This window comes from Scomber japonicus, chromosome 22, assembly GCF_027409825.1.
Source record: "Scomber japonicus isolate fScoJap1 chromosome 22, fScoJap1.pri, whole genome shotgun sequence".
Taxonomy (NCBI): Eukaryota; Metazoa; Chordata; class Actinopteri; order Scombriformes; family Scombridae; genus Scomber; species Scomber japonicus.
This window is the reverse complement of record NC_070599.1, coordinates 5,698,365-5,719,747: the sequence shown is the minus strand read 5'-3', so window position 1 is coordinate 5,719,747 and position 21,383 is coordinate 5,698,365. Positions and strand designations below refer to the sequence as shown.

The following is a 21,383-nucleotide window of genomic DNA, read 5'->3' as shown; positions in this document are numbered from 1 at the left end:
TGGGGGGGGGGGGGTCAATGGAAAAATAATGGGTAAATTAAGGAGGGGAGTCAGGGGCCCCTGGGGGCAACAACTGCAAATCTGGATTATCATATCAGCTGACAGACAGACAGACAGGTTAGTGCTTAACTCCCCAGCAAGGGCCAAGAGGGTAATTGAGGCAGTGTGTGTGTGTGAATTTGTGTGTTTGTCAGTGTGTGGTGTCCATATATAGCTGGAAACCAATGTATGTTTAAAATCCTTATCCAGGACTGGACTGGACTGGACACCTCCTTTGGGTCTCCCAACCCTTCATTCCCAGTCCAAATCCAAATAAACCTGAGCAGGCAATGTCAGAGAGTAGTGACAGATAGTGAAGGGCAAAATGAAGGATATGTTTTTTTATTTGCAGTGGGACCCTCTAGTTCTTTATAAACCTTCCCTCCGGAAAAATACGAATGACTCTTAAAAGTTGAATCCCTTAAGTAGAGACGCAGTCTTTTAACCCACGCATGCAGGCACACACAGAAAGATGCTGCCTGCAATGTGAAAGCTGTCAGCCTAAACAAGGCTGCTTGTGTTTGTGGAGGGTGAATGGGAGAGGCTGTCTGTCTGGGCCAGCTGCCCAAGCACAAGAGCCCTTCCTGGGGGCTAGGCAGTGCCACATGGTCCCCACACCTCCTCCCCCTTCTAATTCTCCTCCCTTTCCTCTCTTTGCTTCCATGCCCAGATAGATAGATAGTCGAGGGGGGACTGGAGCGATCAGGCATGCCAAACCAATCTGTTCGCCCTGTGCCCCCCCGTCACACGTAGCATGGCCAAGGTTAAACGGTGTCATGCTACAAAGAAGGACAAGGGTTTGTGGGAGTCTCTGCCGAAAACATGGGACCATACCCGTGGCAGTGCCAGTGGGGAATTGCACCCAGGACCGCTGGATGACGAGTGAGACAGTACTCCAGAGAAATGGGGGGTGGTCGAATGATGGATGAGTCATGTGCACAGGGAGGCTGGCAGGGAGTGTGTTTGTGTGTGTGTCATTAGGGAGATTGATGTGCAGGAAAGAGTGAGTGTGCCGTGTTTGTTCATGCATCGATACACGCTAGCATGCACAGACAGATACAGTACATGTGTAAACAAACAGAGTATAGTTAACGTCCCTGATAGTGTAGCAATATAAAGTATAGGTGCCATATAGTCAGTATAAGGCAGTCATTTATTCCCCCTTGTTAATTTATTTCAGAAGTCACTATTTCCTTCTTTCATATTCCTCGTCATCTCGCACAGGTGCAGGTAAAGTGTGTGTGCACAGTATGTGTGTGTGTGTGTGTGTGTGTGTGTGTGTGTGTGTGTGTGTGTATGTGTTTGCGTTTGCAGGTGTATGAGCACAGCAAGTGGCATGAAGGAGCGTATGTGCCACGAGCTGGAATTGAACACTTAGCCCATTTTAATAGTTTTTTAATGAGTCCTCCGCCGTATGCTGCTTTGATTAAACGTCCAGGCTTTTCAATAAATTAGCCAGTCCATTTGTTAGACCAGACACCTCTTGAGCAAAGACAAAGCCAAGAGAGGGGAGAGAGTAGAGCCACTGAAGACGGTAGACTCTGTGAGATGAAGTGGACGTGAAAGAAATGCTCAGCTAAACATGGAACTAGTTGACGTCAGACAAAGCACAGGTGACGTTAGCTTGTTGGACAAGCTAACATTAATGAGCTACAAAGATAAGGTTAGCATTTAGTTTCACTGTTATTCACATCTTGCTAATATGAAAATGCTAACATTAACTATAAATGTCTTTACAAGAGACAATAGCAAAGATAAGGTTAGCATTTAGTTTCACTCTTTTATTCACATCTTGCTAATATACAGTATAAAAATGCTAACATTAGCTATAAAGAAACTGAAGTGATATTTTCCTAGTAGTCCATCAACATTCCACCATGTGGCTTTCTTACAGGCTTTTATTTAGCTTTTAGCATACCACTAATTCTGAAATGTAGGCCTTTACTTAGCTCAAGGACAAAGGATTATATTAGAGACAGGCTTTAATTATAATGTTCCCTGTTCCCCAGTTATTGAACACTCAACACTTCCATCATGTTTACCTCTTCTTGATGTTGTGATTTACTAAAGCACCAATTCCATCAGCACAACAACACACAGTCGATTCATGCTCGCCGCTGTGCTGCTTTGAGTTTCACATCTGTAACAGAAATTGTTTTGTTCATCAACATCATTATCCCAGCAGACATTTTTGATTAGTCATAGCAGGGAAAGCACAGGTGTTAGTAATGACATCAGTGATGGCTCTGCTCTGTTCAGGTGTCCCAGGAAGCTGTGACAGCGAGGCAGCGTGCAATTCAACCATCATTGGTTTGATTATATACACCTGTGTGTTTTCTGCTGTGACATGTCAAAATGTCCTCCATAGAAAAAGGATGGAGTTAAATTACCATCAGTGACACTTCTTATTAAAAGCCTCCCACTCAGTGGAAGCTCCTACAAATATTGAGAGAAATTAATATTTCTGTTTAAAAGAATATCAGAGCAGCAGCAGTTACATTCCCCTCTTCTTATCCTGTTTTGTTACACACATACAATATAAAAATCTAAAGGACAGATTGTGATGACATTTACTAAACACATTAATTGGCTATTTTTCCCATGATTCATATAACCAAATAATCAGATTTCCATGAAATTTGCTGAGCACATTCATTCCCACAAAGGGATAAATCCCCTATGATTCAGTGATCTGGGTTGGATTAAACCTCAGCCACATCTGCATATAGTTGCAATAACTTCTTAAAAGATTCATATCAAAGTCAATTTATTTAAAATCTCATCCACTAAAGGGGCTGGTAAGCTGTTAAGTAAATCTGCTCATGTGTGATGACTTCATGTTGAGAATTACAGTCAGGGTGAACACAGTCACTGGAAGGTCAAAACAAGTATCATCATAGAAAATGTGTGCAGTTCATCCCTGCTACTGTACCTCATTCCTGAACCGCATGAGTGCAAGTTTCAGTGTGTGTGTGTGTGTGTGTGTGTGCATTTTCTCTATTGCCAGCTTGTCACCTCTGGGGTGGGGGGTTGGTGGGGGGCGAGAATAACGGCCGAATTTCAGCAGCCAATGTTGCTGATGCAGCTGCTGGTTGAAATTCAATACCGGGTGAGCTTTGCAACAGGCACTAACCTCTCTGTGTGTCTCTATGAGGATAATCCCCCCTCCTACCCCCACCCCACCCACCCCCCCACCTACGACCATTTGGATGCTACAGTGGCTATATGCCTATGGGGAGGTTGTCATATCTTATAGAGTTTAGAAATTGATGTCTCTGTTTTTCTATCCGCCTAGTTTTTGTCTCATATTTTCTCTTCACTGTCATCTACCTCTTCCTCCTCCCTGTGGCTGTCTGCTGGGTTGTGGGCGAGATTTATTGTGAATGCACAAATAGGCTTTTTTTAGCATTTAAAAAAGAAAAGAATTGTAAATACTCAAAAGTGCATGTATTTAGTAACAATATATCTTAGAATGTTTGAGAAAATATTTTTGAATGTAAAATCACATTATTGTCTATGGAAACCTGTTCAAATGAACCAAAATGTTGGTTTCTTATGTTAAAAGTAACAATCAGTAACTGTTTTGCCCTGTTTGTTCCCTTGTGTCACTGCAGGTTACCTGTACGTTACCTGTCTCATCCAGAACTGCTCAGACAAGATGGTGACGGCTCAGTTTCTCGGCAAAATCGACCACAACTCACTGCAGGTGCAAGACGACTACATATTTGTCAAGGTAAGCATCCTAAAGGACCAGAATGATCAGTATCAACATGCTGGGGAAGTAATAATTAAACTGCATTACTACCTTTTAATATGATAATGGATACAGTAGAATATTGTATAGGCAGATCATACTTTAACTTTTACACAAACTCTCATACTTTAACTGTTAATTTAGTCTTAGTTCGAGTTTATGAAAAGGAAAAATCAACAACTAAATTATTAAAATGTCAAACTTTTATTTGTATAATCATATAAGTCAGATATGCTGATAATATGTAAAGCACATAGAAAACAATACAATGAAACACAAAAACTATGTTACAAATGTGATCAAGTTGATACAAACTGAAAGAAACAACAGTAAAATAGAATAAAGACAACAACCAATAAAATAGATGAGAGTGTGAAACATTTTAACACATAATATAAAAGGTTAAAAAAAGAGCATTTCTGATCTGATCTTCTTAAATGTGGGGTTACTCTACAGCCTGTGAAAGCTGTTCTACTATGTCTTCTGCAGATTGGGAAACGTTTTATCATCTTAAGTTTGAAGACTACAAATCTCTAGACGAAAGCTCACATTAAACATTTGAGGTGTAGAGCTCTACAGATGTGTATATTTACTAGTCAGCGAGGGTCTGAGAAAAGATAATGCGTGAGTTGTATCATGAGAAATAAAGAAAAAGAAAGTGTACTAAAAGTTAAGTTGTTAACTTTCTGTACTAGATGGCTAAATGTTCAGACTACCCCAGGCCCTTTAAGGAAGGGTTAACTTTTTGCAGCACAGTTCTGCTACTCCTGGCTTTGCCTTTGAGAGAGGAGACTCATTCTTCATTCACAAGAGGTCTCTTGTTAGTATTAGATTTAGAGATTTGATACACATGTGTGATAAGTTGTTCCATTTGTCCACTCTTTCCATTATCTGCAGCTGTTACAGATTCTGTGTGCACTGAAACACTTGATAAATAAACTAATATCTTCAGCTGAATACACACTAGTTACTGAATTAATACTATTGAGCTGCACCCTTTTAAGTGTGTCTTTCTGAAGCCTGCACCCCCCTCCCCCCACCTCTTATTTATCATCATTGAGCGTTTGTGCATACTGCAGGTTGTATCTGTCAGTGTATTTATTGAGTCACGGCTGTTTCCCTCAGACAACTGAGGCTGCAGCTTCCTGTCTTTATTTTTCCTGATAAACTCTTGTGTTCAGATAACATACAGTAGCGTCCGCTTGAATCAGAGAATTGCTATTCGGGACAGTGTGTGGAATTAATCTCGCCTTGTCTATAATTGACTCGCCATGCAGTACAGTAGTGTACGCTCTGTGGAGGCCTAGAGCTGAATCTGAATTTGTGTGTGATAACAGCAGACCGTGCATGAGCTGGTGTAGTATAGCAAAATCCCTAAGTGTGTATGTGTGCTTATGCAAGTATATGTATATTTGTGAATATGTGTGTGTGTGGGAGAAGAATTAAAACCTCATTAGACAACAATAGATATGTCTATTATCCTCCCAGTATCACTAACTCACTGATATCAGATGTAGGGAGAAGTGTGTGGCCAGAGGAGGCACACACACACACACACACACACTCTAGTAGCGTAGCCAGGTCCTTAGGGTGCTTATCAGATGGTAAGGCAGTGGGGAAATATGCAGCGTCAGAGCTGAGAACGCAGTGTTAGCGTTCATATACACACACACACTCCATCTCACCCCACTTTGCCAGCCTTTCTTTAGAAAACCACCTCTTTTGAAAAAGCACAGTTGATAGCACTTCCTTCAGGGGCTCTCGTTTTAAAGGAAAACAGCTTTCATTGTTTCATCACTTTTTCATCAGTGTTCAGCATTAAAAAAAAGAAGAAGAAAAAAGCAGCGGTAAGTGCGCTCTTTTCAATCACCAGCAATCGTTGTAATCACAGCTCAATCTGAACGCCGACAATAGAGGCTCAGATATCCAAGAGCGAAGTGGAAAGTAAGGTAACCAAAAGCTCTTTCCATCTGAATACTAAGTTCTCCGTCAGATTTCGGAAGTAGGTCTAGAAGTTTTCACACTGCACACTTTTACAAAAACACAGTGACAAGGGAGTGTGTTTGGGAAAGCGGTGCCAGCCCCATCATTTGGGATATGACGCGTCCAACTACTGTGTTAGTCGCTGTCAGTCACCCGTGCCGTCTTCCTCGCCGAGCTTCCCTCTGTTAAACCGCGGCCTGGGCTGTGCTGTTTGTGTATTCTGGTTCAGCACCTCTTGAGCTGTGTGATCGGCTGAGCTTCTCTCAACAGGCGGGCCAGCATGATTCAGCCTTTTACCCACAAGTTTGTGAGGTGAATGTCAAGGTCTGTGCCGTGTGGGGGAGGGTTTTTGCATTTTACCTTTTCAGTTTGGTGTGAGTCAGCAATAGCAGATGGTGAACCCCACACTTTTACTCCGGCAGCAGAGGCATGCACATTTATGGATGCTGCTTTGCTTTGTTAGGAAAATAAAAACTCTCTTCCTATCCCAGAATGATTTGAATGAGAAATGTGCAATTTCTTTTAGTACATTTTTCAATTTTTAATCTCACTTTCAATTTGCAAAACAGGCATAAACAAGATCTTCTCAGTGTATTATGAGTTTTGCAGGGCTTTTGCAATGAGCCCAGCATCTGTTGAGCATATTTTTACACATTAACAACTAAGAAATCTAAAATGTAATTAGTAAAAGCTTTCTTAAGCCAGATGTATGCTCAAACTGGCATAAAGACTTGGGAATTGGATAGTGTTTTTTGAAAAATGTGGAGACTGTGTGCTTTTTTTTTTAATGTCCTGTCTGTTTCACAGGTCACCACGGGGAACCGAACCAAGCACTACGTATCATATCGCCGCAACGAGTTTGTCCAGATGAGGTTTCCCAAGTACTCCTTGCCCAAGGTAAAGCTCACCACCCTCCACTAGGGATGTCACTTCAGACTACAACTCTGGATATTTGTCGACGGACCATTTTAACGCAACAGACTTGACTACAAATCTATTTATTGTCAACACAATATGTTGCTAAAGCCTGACACTACATTTGGGTTCGCACAGATCAATTAGATCCATCTTTGACCATGATGATGTTTTTCTTGCATCAGTTTCAGAGCATTTCAGAGGATTTGAAACTATCATAACAGAATTCTGACTCAAAAACATTTAAACAATGAAGTTTTTGATAAATAATCATCAGTAATTTGGGTATAATGACAAAATGGGTAAAGGTAAATAATAGAAAAGCTAAAGCAGTCACAGCTACACATGGACATAGATGTGGTGTCATGGAAATGTGGCTAGAAATGTATCACTGGTTTGTGCATAGACTAGAACTACAACTTTTAACATTTAGCAGCACATCCACTGTTCCTCCATCAGCCCACTTCACATATACCATATGTTCTCCAAACATATGCATTTGATTTTTAAATGCCTCATGCAAGAATAGCCTGATCACAGTTTACCCAGTCAGGCAATTTCACAGCCACAATTCTTATCCTCTTACCACTGTGTTCCACTTCTTCTTTGGTGTCAGATGTTCACACGGTGCCTCCACACAAATGCATCCTGCTAGCCTGATACATGATAGCAACCATAAAATATTCACCACGCTGCATCGATCCGGCCGCATCGCGTGTCACTGACATAAGCAAAGACGATAAATGAGCTCCACTTCAATACAAGACAGGACAGGAACCTTTGCTGTCAGCGGCGGAGGCACAGGGGGCTGCTTTAGCGCAACACCAGCCTGAGTGCTATTGAACTGTGCTGATTGAATGCGGAGCCCAGGGAGACGTCTCATGTATTTTTCAGCTTTAAAGCGAGAAAAGACAATCACTGCCATTGACACTCTGTCAGGGAAGCATGTTTTGTGCTCCAACATGCACACGCACACACACACACACACACACAACTTACAGCTATCCTTGTTAGGGAGGTCACATTGACTTTCATTCATTGTGGACAGTCTACTCCAAACCTTAACCAGGACCTCAGGACTGATGTTTTGCCTCATTAGGACCAGATTTGGTCCCCATGAGGACTGATGGTCCCGACAAGGTTGGTGGTGGAACAAGGTCCCAATGAGGTAACAAAAACACACACATATACACACACACACACACACACTCCAGGAAACATATAGAATTACTCTTGTTCGACTCAAGCCCACCACTTAGAGAGATCTTATGCCTCAATTGCTTGACTACTTCAGCTACAGCACTCGTTGATCCTCAAGGAAGGTGAAAGGGATTGAATTTCACACACACACACACACACACACACACACACACACACACACACACACACACACACACACAACACACACACACACATTTTTGCTTTCCTTCCAACAAGTAGAGACGATAGGAATCAATTTGATTAGGTGTGGCAGGAAAGTGGTGGTGAAATCAGTTTGTTTATTAGTGTGTGTCTATGTGTGTGTTTGCATGTGTGTGTGTGTAAGTGTGTGTTTAGTTAAAGCATGCCCTAGTTGCTCTCTCTCTCTTGTCTCCCTCTCTCTACATGTGTCCTCTTACTTGGGTGAGCAGATAGGTCACACGTTGCGAAGCTTTTAGGTCGAGCGACACAGTGGGGAGGAGGAGAGGAGGGGGGACAGGAGAGAAATAGAGAAGGGAAAGAGGGACAGAGAGAGATGGACGGAAGGGAGGAGAGGAGGAGAAAGTGTGTGTGTTTGTGTGTGTGGGTGATAGAGGGAGTGTTTTCGAGCACCATGTTTTTCCACTGTGAATAATTGAAAGGCTGCAGAATGAAAAATGTAGAGGCCATCAGAGAAAGCAGTTTGGATGTGTCCTGGGAGACCTGACCCGAGTTATGGATTAACCACGCACACATGCTCACACACACACACACACACACACACACACTCCTTCATCTAGCACTACTTGCTGTGCTGTGAAATCACAGGTAATAATTGTCCCTTTTTTTATCTGCTTCCAGCACCTTCCTCGTTGTCAGTCAGTCAGGATGTAATCACCTTCATGTTGTTTTTAACACTTTACTTAACTGTGTAAAATACAGTAACACAGTACACAGGCAGCTCTAGCTAGTATGTCTTGGTCAAGAGCACTTCAGGGGATTTTTGTGAAAGAGGGGAGCAGTCTGGTGTAGGACTAAAGTCAAGAAGACCACTTCCTGATCATTGAACACAAGTTAGAGCAGTTTTGATATCAAGTCAAGGCTGGGCACAAAGTAGTACAAATTGAGACATTTTATCTCTAAATTAATTTAGCTAACAATTAAATTAACAAATACCTTTAGCAAACTGTGCAAAAAATCATGATATAAATCTGAGAACATTTTTTCTTGCACAATAAGCAACAAAACGACCAAACATCAAAAACGAAGATGTGTGGTTGTTTGGACTATGGAACATACATATTACGTGCTTTGTAAATGACAGGGCAAAATACTGATGCGATATTAACCCTTACATACTGTTCATATTCTGACTTATAATTACACCATTTCACATTAATAAATTCCCCATCAGTCATTAATAAATATTTGATTAATCCTTCTGTTAATGGAAAAAAGACATTTACAATCACTATTTTATGAAGAATACAACGTACTGATTGAATACTGATTCTTAAGTCTTTTTTTTAAATAAAGACAGGTTAAATTGTATATTTGCATATATGAAAATGTGTATCAGCTGCACAAACAAAAGCATTTTATTTCCATTTTTGTATATTTTGAACAAGCAGTTCAGTCTGTTCTAGAACAACCTGCATGCAAGTCTAGTCGAGCATATGAGTTTGCTGTAGTACCAAACAACCTCAGTTGAGATTGCATGTGAGCTTGTACAGCTACAGTAAGCCGTGAGGGTAAAAACATGAGGCAGTTAGCTACACTTTGTCGTAATAATTGGGTTAGTTTGTACCTGTGTTTAAGGTTGTTCTACTTGGGATCATCCTTGTAGCCGAGTCATTACGGCGCATGCCATATACCCATAACATCCCTGGTTTGAGTCCGGCATGTCATACCCATTTCTCTCTCCTCTTGTTTCCTGTCGGCCTCTCTGCCACCAACTGTACAATAAAGGCATAAAAGTCCAAAAAATAATCTTAAATTTAAAAAAAAGATTGTTCCACTTCCAAAAAATCTATGTTGATTTGTTGAATCAGAACAAGAAAATCAGTTTGTGACCAAAATTCATAACTGACACAACTCTTTTAAAAGCTTTGACAAGAAGGCATTGTGAATATATATATACTGAGATGACTGATCTTATCTTCAAGAAGCTACATGTAAGAACAGTGAATGTAGCCAGGGAAGTATTTACAAAAGAAATGCGTGGGCCGACTGTTTCAAAGACCTCTTCACAGAATTCACTGTGAATAATGTCCAAGGGGCATGATGAGGATTTTAATGCAATTAATGGGATCTGTTAGAGTGTGAAAAGGAAATGAGCTCAATGCTTCAGAGAGAGGTTGAGCACACTGAAGAGGCTATTATGTCACAGCTGACTGCCAGGGGAAATCTGGCATCTGATGTTGTTCGGTTTTTTTGTAATGAAACGAGCAAGGCATTCCTCACACCATTGTGACGAAGTCTCATTTAATGTTGTGAGAGGAAGAGAGTCATGATGGAGTTTAATCTATTAAAAAGAAGCCTGGAATGACTATATGAGATTTTGGAGTAAGAGGAATGACATAAGTGGCTTTCTTAAATCCCCTCCTTCTATCAAGAATGTATTACAGTTTTAGCACGTAGCATTAAAAATGTTTAACACTGATGCGTTTTGTAGGAAATAGAATAGGCTATTGTAAGTAATACTGCAATAAGTCTATTATGGCTTTGAAATAAGGGAGCTTTTGCGGGACCCCATCTGACCATAATTATCACATAATGAAAAGGGTTTCCTCTCTCGGCTCCAGAGATCTAATCACCAGGTGCCTTTCCTGCCCTGCTATAATCGAACAGATGGTTGATGTGTTTTTGTTTTTGTTTTTTTTTTTGGCTTCTTGATTGGCTTATGTTTAACAGACCTGCCTACAGACCTGGCTTGCTGGTTAACATCACCTTTCCCACCGTGACCAACACTAACATCCACATTAGACACCTTGCAAAACACATGTTGTCTCCTTATATTTCTTACCAAGCTTGGTGCCTTAACCTTCGAAGAATACATGTTGCCCAAATTTGAATACTGTGGTTTTGTAGGCGGGGTCAACTTTACCACAACTAAAAGCCAACAAGGGAAGTGGACCAGCAAGGATGGACTGCTTGCAAGAATGTTCTGAAATCTAACATGACTCCTTTAGAACTATAGCATGTCACATTAAGCTAACTTAATCAGGTAGCAAGAACAAACAGTAACCTTCTGGTGCTCACACATCAAGGATGGCACATTAAAATCCAACTGAAATCACATTTAGTCATCCCTTTTTGCAGTCAGAAATAATGTCATTGTGTATTGTTCATAGTTTTTACTATTAAAATGAAGAAAAAGGGAAGAAAAATGGTCTCTGGGGACATATCAGAAATGTGTGAGTCAGTGTTTGTGTAGTATTGGCAGCAGTGAATAAACCTATGCTGTACCTGACATGTCAAGAGCAGTGTGTTGTTAGCAGTGGTATTGTGTTCATATTTGTAAGTTAGAGAGGCGACTCACAGCCTTTACTCTTGTGTAGCAGGATTCTATCAGGCTCAGTGTGACCTCCTGCTCTGACGATGATAGAATGCCGCGTTATTGCTTTGTTAATTGTTTTATATTTACTGCTTAAAGATTTAAGTTTAAATCTTAATATTATTTGAGTTTCCAGACAATGAAATTCCTTATTGTCCTTAAACAGTTTGCCAGTGTGATTGCCAACTCGCTCACTTATCTTGTACATATGATATCCATGTAAAATTAAGTTGGTGCCATTGTATTGGGTCCAGACAATGACATGTTCATTCATTCATAATTTTGGGAAATTATAAGTCAACGTAATCGTGTAACAGGGTTGTGTGAGGGTAAGTAGATGTAAGAACAATGCAAATGACAACATTTTTACGACATAATAAATCACAGTGAACAGACGGATGTGGATTGATGGATCTACAGGGGTGACAAAATGAATGGCTAGTTTCCCAGAAACTTATGAATATACATATGCCTTTAGGTGTTTTGCATTTCAGCACATTTATTAATATCATCAAGAAAAACAATATATTAGAAAATAGCATTAGATGTGCAGAATCCTAACAGAATCACATACAGTAGAGCGCTGCAACATCTGTTTTACTTTTTCACTTCATGCTTCCTTTAATTCGGCTCGTCTTGTTTCATTCTGACTGGCTTTCAGACCAGAGTGTGGGTTTTTGCTTGTGTGTCTACTTTACAGCTGACTAATCACACCTCTTATTTTCACTCATTCTTGTGGTTTGTTTTTGGTCTACATCGAGTACGTACATTTTTGAGAATGTGCACGAGGTGTTTCTGCCCAGACAGTTTCCATTCAAGTGTAAATTGAGCTTTGCCTTCACAATCTCATTATTTTCTGTTTGTGCCCTTCCAGTGTTATTAACACCATACTGAGCTTGGGTCAAGATATGTTTAAATAGCTGAGTGTAGGTCAGTATTGCTGCCAGTGGATCATATACAGTAGCTTCTCGGACCCAAGATCTCTGATATTTTCTCCCAGCAGAGGTCCTTGTCTCTGGGGTGATACCTGACAGAGATGGATGGAGGGTATTTCTTTCAGAGGGCACTCAGTGATGCAGCACCAAGAGGGACGCTGGTAGAGATCCCACTAGTTCAGGTCTGAGATAGAAAGAGAATGCACTCTAAGCCAAACAGTTGGCATTTTCAGGAAGAAACAACTTGTCATGCCAGACATGTAGACTTCCCATGACCATTTGACTTTCCCTTGTCCTTATCATGCTACATTTAGCTCCTCTAGCTGTGGTGACATGTTAAAACTTCAGTAATGGACTAGAGCAGAAAGATATCCTGGAGTTGTACACTGTATTTGTTCTTGTTGCTGACATTCTTCTAGATTTTAGCTCCATATTTTCATCTCTGGCACCAGTTTGCCAACCAGTTTTAGGTGGACTGGGATCCAGTTCAAGACAAAGCAGACTGTTTGATGCTGGTGCCATGTTTTCAACTGTTGGACAGCAGCAATCCTTTTCTAAAATATTCCAACCATCTGTATACTTACACTCTTTACAAGTGATAGTTTCTGCTTGTATAACACATTTTTTACAAGTATTAAATGATAACAAAATTCAGTATTGAATTCCTTTTTGAGAGCTTCCTTAATGTGAGAAAACAAATGCTCTCTTTGAAGATTCAGTTTGACAACCTGCCTCACACACTCAAACAGTGTACTGTGACTGTTTTACATGGTGTAGCTTACAAAAGCAGTCTCTTTGAATCTCTCATCCTCTTCTCATTTCAACCAAATCCATCCAGTCAAGTTCGTGTTTTTATACGTCAGTTCTCAAAGTGCATAGAAAAGCTTCTTTCAGCTGCCGTTCATACTAATCCTGTTCAGTATTGGGTTCATATATTTCAAACAGAATGGAAGGATGTTCAAAAGTGTTGGCTGTGTTTGATCTGCAAATTTAAGGCGCACACATCAGGCAACGCTTATTAGTTCAAGACTTACGTGGATTGGACTTTTTGCCTTCAAAATATTCCCAGTAACCTATGTATGAGGATATTAAAAAGCCTGTGAAAACTTCTTAAAAACTGCAGGGATGTACAGCACTGTAAATGATGTTAACTGTGTACTACTGATTTGCAACAGTCATCTGAATTACGTATGTTTTTTTATCAACAATGATATTAATGAAAGTATCTTCCAATATCTAAAGTGTTCTAATCTTCAGTAATCTTACTGAACGTATCAGAAAAAAATTCAGTGACAACATATTTTAGTTGTTTTTCTACTACGTCTGTTCTTAATAGATAATATTCACTTGTGGAAATGAAATCAAGATGATCTTTTTTGATGGTTGTTTAGGCTCTAACAATACTTGGTTAAAATTGGAAGAACATTGTGATCATGGTTATTATACAGGAAGAAAACAACAGTTTATCTTTGTTTTTGGCTTCTACAAACAGTCTATTAGACCGAAACAAAAATCAAGTCAAATTAATTTTTATCATTTTGCAAGACACATATTTAATTTTTAGGAACATTTGCCTACATTAGATCCTAACATGAAGAGACCTTTCAGTGCCTTTTAGACCTCATGCAAAGAGAACTTGGCACATCCTTGGCTTCTTATAACAATTTCTGCCTGGGCTGCACACACACACACACACACACACACAGACATGCACACACATACACTTGCAGGGAAATGCTACTTAAAAAAAGATTAGTTGTCATTTCTTGACTTAAGACGAACACTAAAACATTTTGCCCGTTGCTCTTGCTCACTTGCAATGAGTCTTCCAACCAAGGAGTCTGATCTAACCGATGATCTTAACTTAACTGAAAGGCCAATCATTTCATGAAAATGCAGTAAACATAGAGCATGTGTAAGCATAATACACTTTGCACTAAAATGTACTGGGTGTACATATTTCCATTGATTGTTGTCTTCATGTATTTACGTCTTCACCTCGACATATCTTCTGTAGTGTCAGATTATTTTTTGGTGGGCGGATTGCTGACTCTGAATGTTAAAAAGCAGCTGAGGTTGAAGTTAGCACACTCCTCAGTGCCAGCTCCTCCTCAAGCCCAAAACTGCTGCCTGAGCCGAGCTGTCAGCCGTAAACTCAGGCTACAGCGCAGTGCTTTAATGGAGGAGAGAGAGGAAAGTTAGATGGAAGGGAAGAATCGGGGCAACAGTGGAACAAGTGGAATATGCATGTCTGAATTCAAATAAGATGCTGTCATTATAGTAACTGCACATTTATTCCCTGATTCACAATCCGTGTTGCAAAATAATATGTTGAACAAAAATGACAACACTTCTGTCTGTAACATGTAGCATCACAAAGGACTCTTTCACTTTCATGATATTACACTAAGTTATTACAGAGTGACTGGTTGGGTGATGTGTTGATTGTTTGATCGGCAGCTTGTTCCAAATAGACTTGTGTTTTTTAAGAGATAAGAGAGGTTCTTTCATTGTAGCATCCTGGTAATATGCATAATACTTGAGATGAGAAAGCAGTGAGCAAAGAGAAACTGCATTAATGAATTTGAAGATTAATAAAGAAAAGAAAAAGAGGGAATGAGATATATTGCTGTACTTTGGAACAAAAAGTGTACCCTATTAATGGATGCATGGTGGTATATGCATTCTTTCATGGTTTTAATGTAAAAAAAAAAAAATATTTTAAGATTCTGTGGGAAAGTATTGTTTGCATATCTTTTCATCTAAAAACATTGCTCATACATTCGGTCCTCAAGGAGAGGACATGAACATCTTGCTTATACCATTGAACAAAAAGTTGAGTTCAGTGCCAGGATGTGGTTATGGGAGTTGCATTGCTTTAGTCCAGTTTCAACTCTAGTTGGTAGACTGAAAGGCTGATTGTTGATTGTTTGTCTATTAATTGGAAGATCACTTGTGGTTGGTTGGTTGGTTGGTTGGTTGGTTGTTTGGTCGGTCGGTCGGTCGGCTGGCTGGCTGGTCGGTCGGTCGGTCGTTCGGTCGGTGGGTTGGCTGGTTAGTCAGTTTGGGTGATTGGTTGACTTATGTCCTTTAGCATTCACAGAAATCACCGCTCTTGAAATTGTAAAGTTTTGCAAACTCCTTGAATGACAACAAGCTAAGGTTGAGGAAAGATTACAGTTATGCCAAGTAAACTACGGGGAGGGCATGGTTATGGTTCTGGTAAAGGTTTTGGGTTTGGGTTAGTTAAGGTCTGATGAGACACCATCTCTGGTCTCACCACCCAGACCCACAAAATCTTACCTTTTGCATCACTACATAAAGGACATACTACTTCCTGCATTGGCACTGAACTGGCATTGGACATAAAGCATGAGATGTGCATTTGTCCGATATGAACCTAACCCTAACCCTAAGTGGAGAAATGAACCACTAACTCCAATTTGTATCCCAGTTGTCTCAGTGTGAACTTTCCAACCATGTGTTGAACTTTGTTCTGTCTTTTTGTGGCGCAATTATCCTCAATTTCCACACAGCTTGCAGAGTGACTCAGAAACACTACATTTATGAATATGACGATCAGTGCATAGCTTTCTATACTAATGTTACTCTGAGCCAGAACTATAAATTCAAGGGTAATTGAGCCCTTGTCTTTTTTGTGAGTAAGATGGCTGAATGTCAATGATTAGAGACACACCTCCTTGGGCACTTTCCCCTGCGCTCTGATGGCTTTATCTTCAAATGTTATGTTAATGTAATCACTAACACAGGAAAAAGTGCTGAGTCGCTCTAGTGCCATCGTTACAGTCTTTCATGAGTGATGAAGCTATTTGCATCAGGAAGCTCACAGGTTTTGACAAGTACACCTAACAAGTTTTCTAAGCTGCCAAAAACTGTTTTTGGATGGGTAAAGCACTCCCTTATCTCCTCCAGTTTGTTTCCATAACTGTGTAACTCTGTATTTATAGGATTATGTTCTGTGGCTCACAGTGAGATAGTTACTGTCAAACTTAGTGACTTTTCTGTGAATCAGACTTTACTGCTTTATCTATTTTCTCCTCTCGTTTTCCTGTTTAATTTTACTTATCTTTCATCTCCCGTTGTCACTTGCTGCTTTCATTTTCTTTTCTGTTTTACTCTCCACTTGCTTTTCGTGTTTTCTCCCTCTTCGATTTTTCAATGTCTAACTGTTTTTGCCTTCGTATTTTTTTCTTTAATGATTTCTCTGAACTCTGTGAGCTTTCTCTGTTGTCGTCTGTTTTCATAATTAATGTTCCCTCTTTTACTTCAATTTCATTATTTCTCTTCTTTTCTCTCTACCTGTCATTCTTTCCCAAGACCACTGATTCAGAAAATGACTGTACCTTTTTGACCCCTACTCATTCTTCTTCTTCCTCCCTCCATCGCTGTGTCTTTTGCCTCCAGGATGTTCAGATAGTGAGTACGGATGAGAACCAGGTGTTCCTCGCCCTCCAGGAGTGGTACCAGTCAGATACATATAACCTCTACCAGTCGGACCCCCAGGGCGTCTACTACTCCATCATCCTGGAAAATGTTCGCAGCACCAAGCAGCCAGAGGAAAACGTCCTCATCGACATCCTTGAGGTAAATTAACTTTGGTTGCAAAATACATTAATAGTCCTTGTTAATAGTCTCCAAATTGTCCAATTGAGCAGGGTCTAAATGTAAACTCCTTTCTTAGTGGGTGGGTGGACCAGTTAATCATGCTTAGAGGATAACGCTGACACCATCCTTTATTTTTATTATTGTCAACAAATCCAATGAAGTAACTGAAACCAACAATGTGCTAGTTTATCTCATTACTTCCCGACTTCCTCACCCCATTTGTCCCTAATGAAGACATTAATATAAAAATTGCTCACATATAGTTCCATTTAAAAAAATTATGCACAGTAATTTCCTCAAACAGCAGGACACTGAAGTTTTTAGCAAATGTTATTCAAACAAGAGTAAATAATACATCTCTTAGGGACTATTTCTGGCTTGTATTATTACACATGGACTACATACAACATTTTAGGCCATTGATGTCTCCATTATCCTGGAAAACATTTACAGCACTAAAAGATGTTTATGATGTCCTTTCTCGCTGCTACATTTTCCAGTTTTTCTGGGGAATCCTGAGACCCAGTCAGCATAGATAGCATATGTAATCCCCTCCAGCAAGTTCTGGGTCAGTCCCTCCAATCTCTTCCAAGTTAAGTATGCCAGAAACGCCTCCACTGTGAAGTATCCAGGAAGGCATCTTAATCAGATGCCTGAACAACCTCAACTCCAGTGCAATGGAGTGCAATGGAGCATATATGCTATACACTGAGCTCTTTCTATATATCTGACTCCTCACCCTGTCTCTGAGATGTATCCCAGACACTCTGCAAAGGAAACTCAGAGCTCATGGCCATAGATGTGGATTGAAATCTAAAGTAGATCACTGAATCCATCATGCCATCATGCATTACCATGAGTACCATGGGTACAATACCTAATGGGTACCATGGGGACAGCTACCTCTGAAATTCTTGAAGTCCCTGTGATGTAAATTTTGCCAACTGATCATAGCTTTACACTACCCCAAACCCCTGACACAGCTATATTAACCCTCCTGTTGTCCTCGAGTCAAGGAAGGAAGGGAAGAAGGCAGGGAGGAAAGGAAAGAAGGAAGAGAAGAAGGAAAGGAAGGACAGAGGAAATAAGGAAGGAAAGGAGAAAGGAAGGATGGAAGGGAGGGAGAAAGAAGGAAGGAGGGAGGAAAGGAAAAGAAGAAGGAAGGAAGGAACAGTCAAAACAGACAGGGTCAATTTGACACGGGAGGATGACACAAAGGTTAAGTATCATTTGCCTTGATTCAAATGAAAAAAGACTAAAGAAATCCCTACCACTAATGCACAGTCCATGCCCACACAGAACAGGCTTTAAGCATCCTTTGTGTGTGCTAAAATATTCAGATACATGCATATGTTTCTTCCACCTAAATGGATATTCATGTCTAGCCTTTAGTTATTGAAAGCAGTCTTGCATCGGTTATGAAGACGTTAGTTCAAGGAGTCGGAAAGGTTGTGGTGACTGAGCTTGATCTTGAAACTCTCTGAACTCTCTACATTCCATCAGTCAAGCTATTGTTCATCTCCGTGTCGCCTGAGTATTTTAGCAAGGTCTCCAGATAAATGGATGATGCAGACATGAAATAAGCAGAGAAGCAGAGGAGGAAGGAAAGAGGAAGTGTTGGCAGAAGAAGAAAAAAAGGCGAGGCGGTGGACCATGTAGGCAAAGGCCCTCACTGCAGAACTCATTTCCTCCTCCTCACTCTTCCCTCGCTCCGGGTTGTACTCTCATCACATGCTGTAGATAGAGATAGAGAGGTGAACGACTTACAGCGGATGGATAAAGACTGGAAGCAGAAGGAGCAAAAAATGACAAGAAAAAACGCTAAGCAGCCGTGGAGAGATGAAGGAAAGAAAATAAGCCACAAGTCCAGAGAGAAATGAATGCAGGCAGGCACATGTACTTTGATTTAAACAATTACCTTGTTTCACTCTATAAATATCAGAGCTACATAATAGACAGAGATAGCAACTGGGGGAGTCTGCAGACAGAGATATGCCTGACATGCTGCGTGGCTTTCTTTACATGTCTGTCTGCACTGTCCTCATAATCGTCTCGCTGTTTAATGTTTCAGCTTCAGAGCCTGTAGCGAGCAAACCTCACAGTCGCAAAAAAAAAACACACAGTCTGTATTGATTTCAGCAAGTTAAACTTTTACAGCCCTGCCGTTTCTGTGTCAGTGGTTTCCTTTAGCCTCCAAGTAACATGAATAGTTCCATAACGTATCGCTCTGTGGGTTATCAGGTTTCAACCACTGCCGACAGTTGAAGGACAGATTCTGGTTAATATTCTACATCTAGCTGTGCAGTTGAAGGTAAAGTTACAGCAGGCGATTGTTTGGACTCTTTATAAGAACATCTCACCTAAACCCAGTTATGTGATTAAAGTGAGACAATGTAACTTTTGAAAGAAGAAATAACACACAAAAAGAAAAGTTGAACTCACAAGAAATAAAATACAGCCCTGCTCACTTCAGTGCTGCAGTCTTACATGCTCTGTTATGACCACTACATTATGTCGGCTAAGTGAACCCACTGTGCTTCCCAGGTACGTGGAATTAAAGGTGTCTTCCTGGCCAATCAGAAGATCGATGGGAAAGTGACAACTCTCATCACCTATAACAAAGGACGAGACTGGGAACCCTTGGCCCCGCCCACCACTGACATGAATGGCAAGCCGATTAGCTGCAAAGCAGTAAGTACCAACCCCGTTTTCTTTGATTATTTTATTGATGGCACTATTTCTCTGTATAAGGACAAATACACAATGTGTTCTATGTAGCTACGATCAGTGTGCAGCTTTGAAGTGGAGCTCTAACATTATCAACAACTCTGCTTCCAATAGAGCGCCAAGACATTTCAGCACCACTAGCGGTATTTACCTACTTAGAAAGGGTTGCTGAACCTCTATTAAGTTTTTGTTTGTGTTGGTTCCAGTACAAATTAGAGCCGTCTATGTAAAGCTTTCAGTCCAATTTCAATGTCCTCTGGGTCAGGTCCATGAAGGATAACAGCACGCTTTGCTGTCCGATAGTGTCTTTTTGTTGTACTGCCACAGGGGGGTGCCAAAGTCATTATCTATTTCTACACATAGTGGCTTGAAATTACGCCAAAACGCTCTTTAAAATATGCTGCTTGGACAAAGATCATTTTTTCTACTGATACATCGTCACAGCAGTGTAAAATAACACCAAAGCTACAAACACTATTTGTAGCTTTGGGTATTCCTGCACCTCCAACAATCAGTCAAAAACGCTGAGACCTGTCGACCAGGTTGATCAGAGTGTGAACACAAAGCAAGAGTAGAGAGAATGAGTGTTATACTTTGAGGAATGTGTGTGAGATGCCTGTCTGGCTCTTCCATCCATCTTGTCAAAGCTGCTACTGCAGGGCTAGATGGCAAAGAGCAATGAGTCACCCGGAGCCTGATATCTATACATCACACCTCACAGGGAGATAGAGGGAGAGCCAGTCAGGTCCTTTATTTGAACCATCACTCTAGTCAGGTGACAGATTTGAAGGGGAACACAAATATCAGCTCGTGACTTGTTTACCATTCCTGAAACACACACACACACACACACACACACACACGACTGTTCACTCTGATATTGACCTCTTCTTCTCTTCTATCACATCCATTGCTCAACACAATGGCCTCCCAAAGCAAATAAGTTCTCCTGGATCCACATCTTTACATCTGTTGGTCAGGGAAAAAGCTTTTTGTCAAACTCGGCCATCACACACATCACCTCACTGACATCACAAGCCATAGAGCTAGACAAAGTCAGATGCTAGATATACTATCTAATATCTCATTGTAACAGGCAAACACTGTCAGCTGCATCTATTACCTTGCCACCTGCCAGAGACTGGGCAAGAGTAATGGCCTACTGTATAAACAGAATGAAGTGTGCTGTAGGCCCTGTTCACACCTGGCAATAAAATGTGTCTTGGGTGATCAGATCCCAAGTGGACAGCTCAGCACAGGCGTAAATGTACCCAAGAGGACACATTGAGATCGGATCAGACCACATTCAGAGGTGTTCTGTCCTGTGTCCTGGGTCACATCAAAAGGCTGCATACAAAACTGGCATCCTCTGCAACAACAGAAGTAGCCTACAAACTAATTTGGGTGTCAACGGCATCATTATGAAGTGCAAACGACAAGAAGATTCCAGAACAACAGACAAATTGGATTCTCTTAAATGGAGTACATGAAACATGCAGTCTGATTTCCATTTGGGCTGAAGAGTTTAGCTTTTGCCCCGCATGCCAAATGTCTTCTTTTCACTTCTGGCACATTAGGCTGCCGGCTAAAAACAACAACACAATTTGGTCTTTTCAAACGGAAATGATGTACGCATTTATTTGCATATAGAGTGAAAAGTGAGACGCGA

At 40.7% G+C, this 21,383-nt stretch overlaps 1 protein-coding gene across 1 annotated transcript in view; it reads left to right on the top strand.

Moving 5' to 3' along the window:
* The window catches only part of sorcs2 (sortilin-related VPS10 domain containing receptor 2), a 296,952-nt gene that overhangs the window by 244,885 nt on the left and 30,684 nt on the right, over positions 1 to 21,383 (top strand). The window contains exons 7-10 of the mRNA XM_053343432.1: positions 3,654 to 3,772; positions 6,584 to 6,673; positions 16,787 to 16,966; positions 19,532 to 19,678. Of these exons, the coding sequence (XP_053199407.1) occupies positions 3,654 to 3,772; positions 6,584 to 6,673; positions 16,787 to 16,966; positions 19,532 to 19,678 (536 nt within the window). The remainder of the gene's footprint in view (positions 1 to 3,653; positions 3,773 to 6,583; positions 6,674 to 16,786; positions 16,967 to 19,531; positions 19,679 to 21,383) is intronic.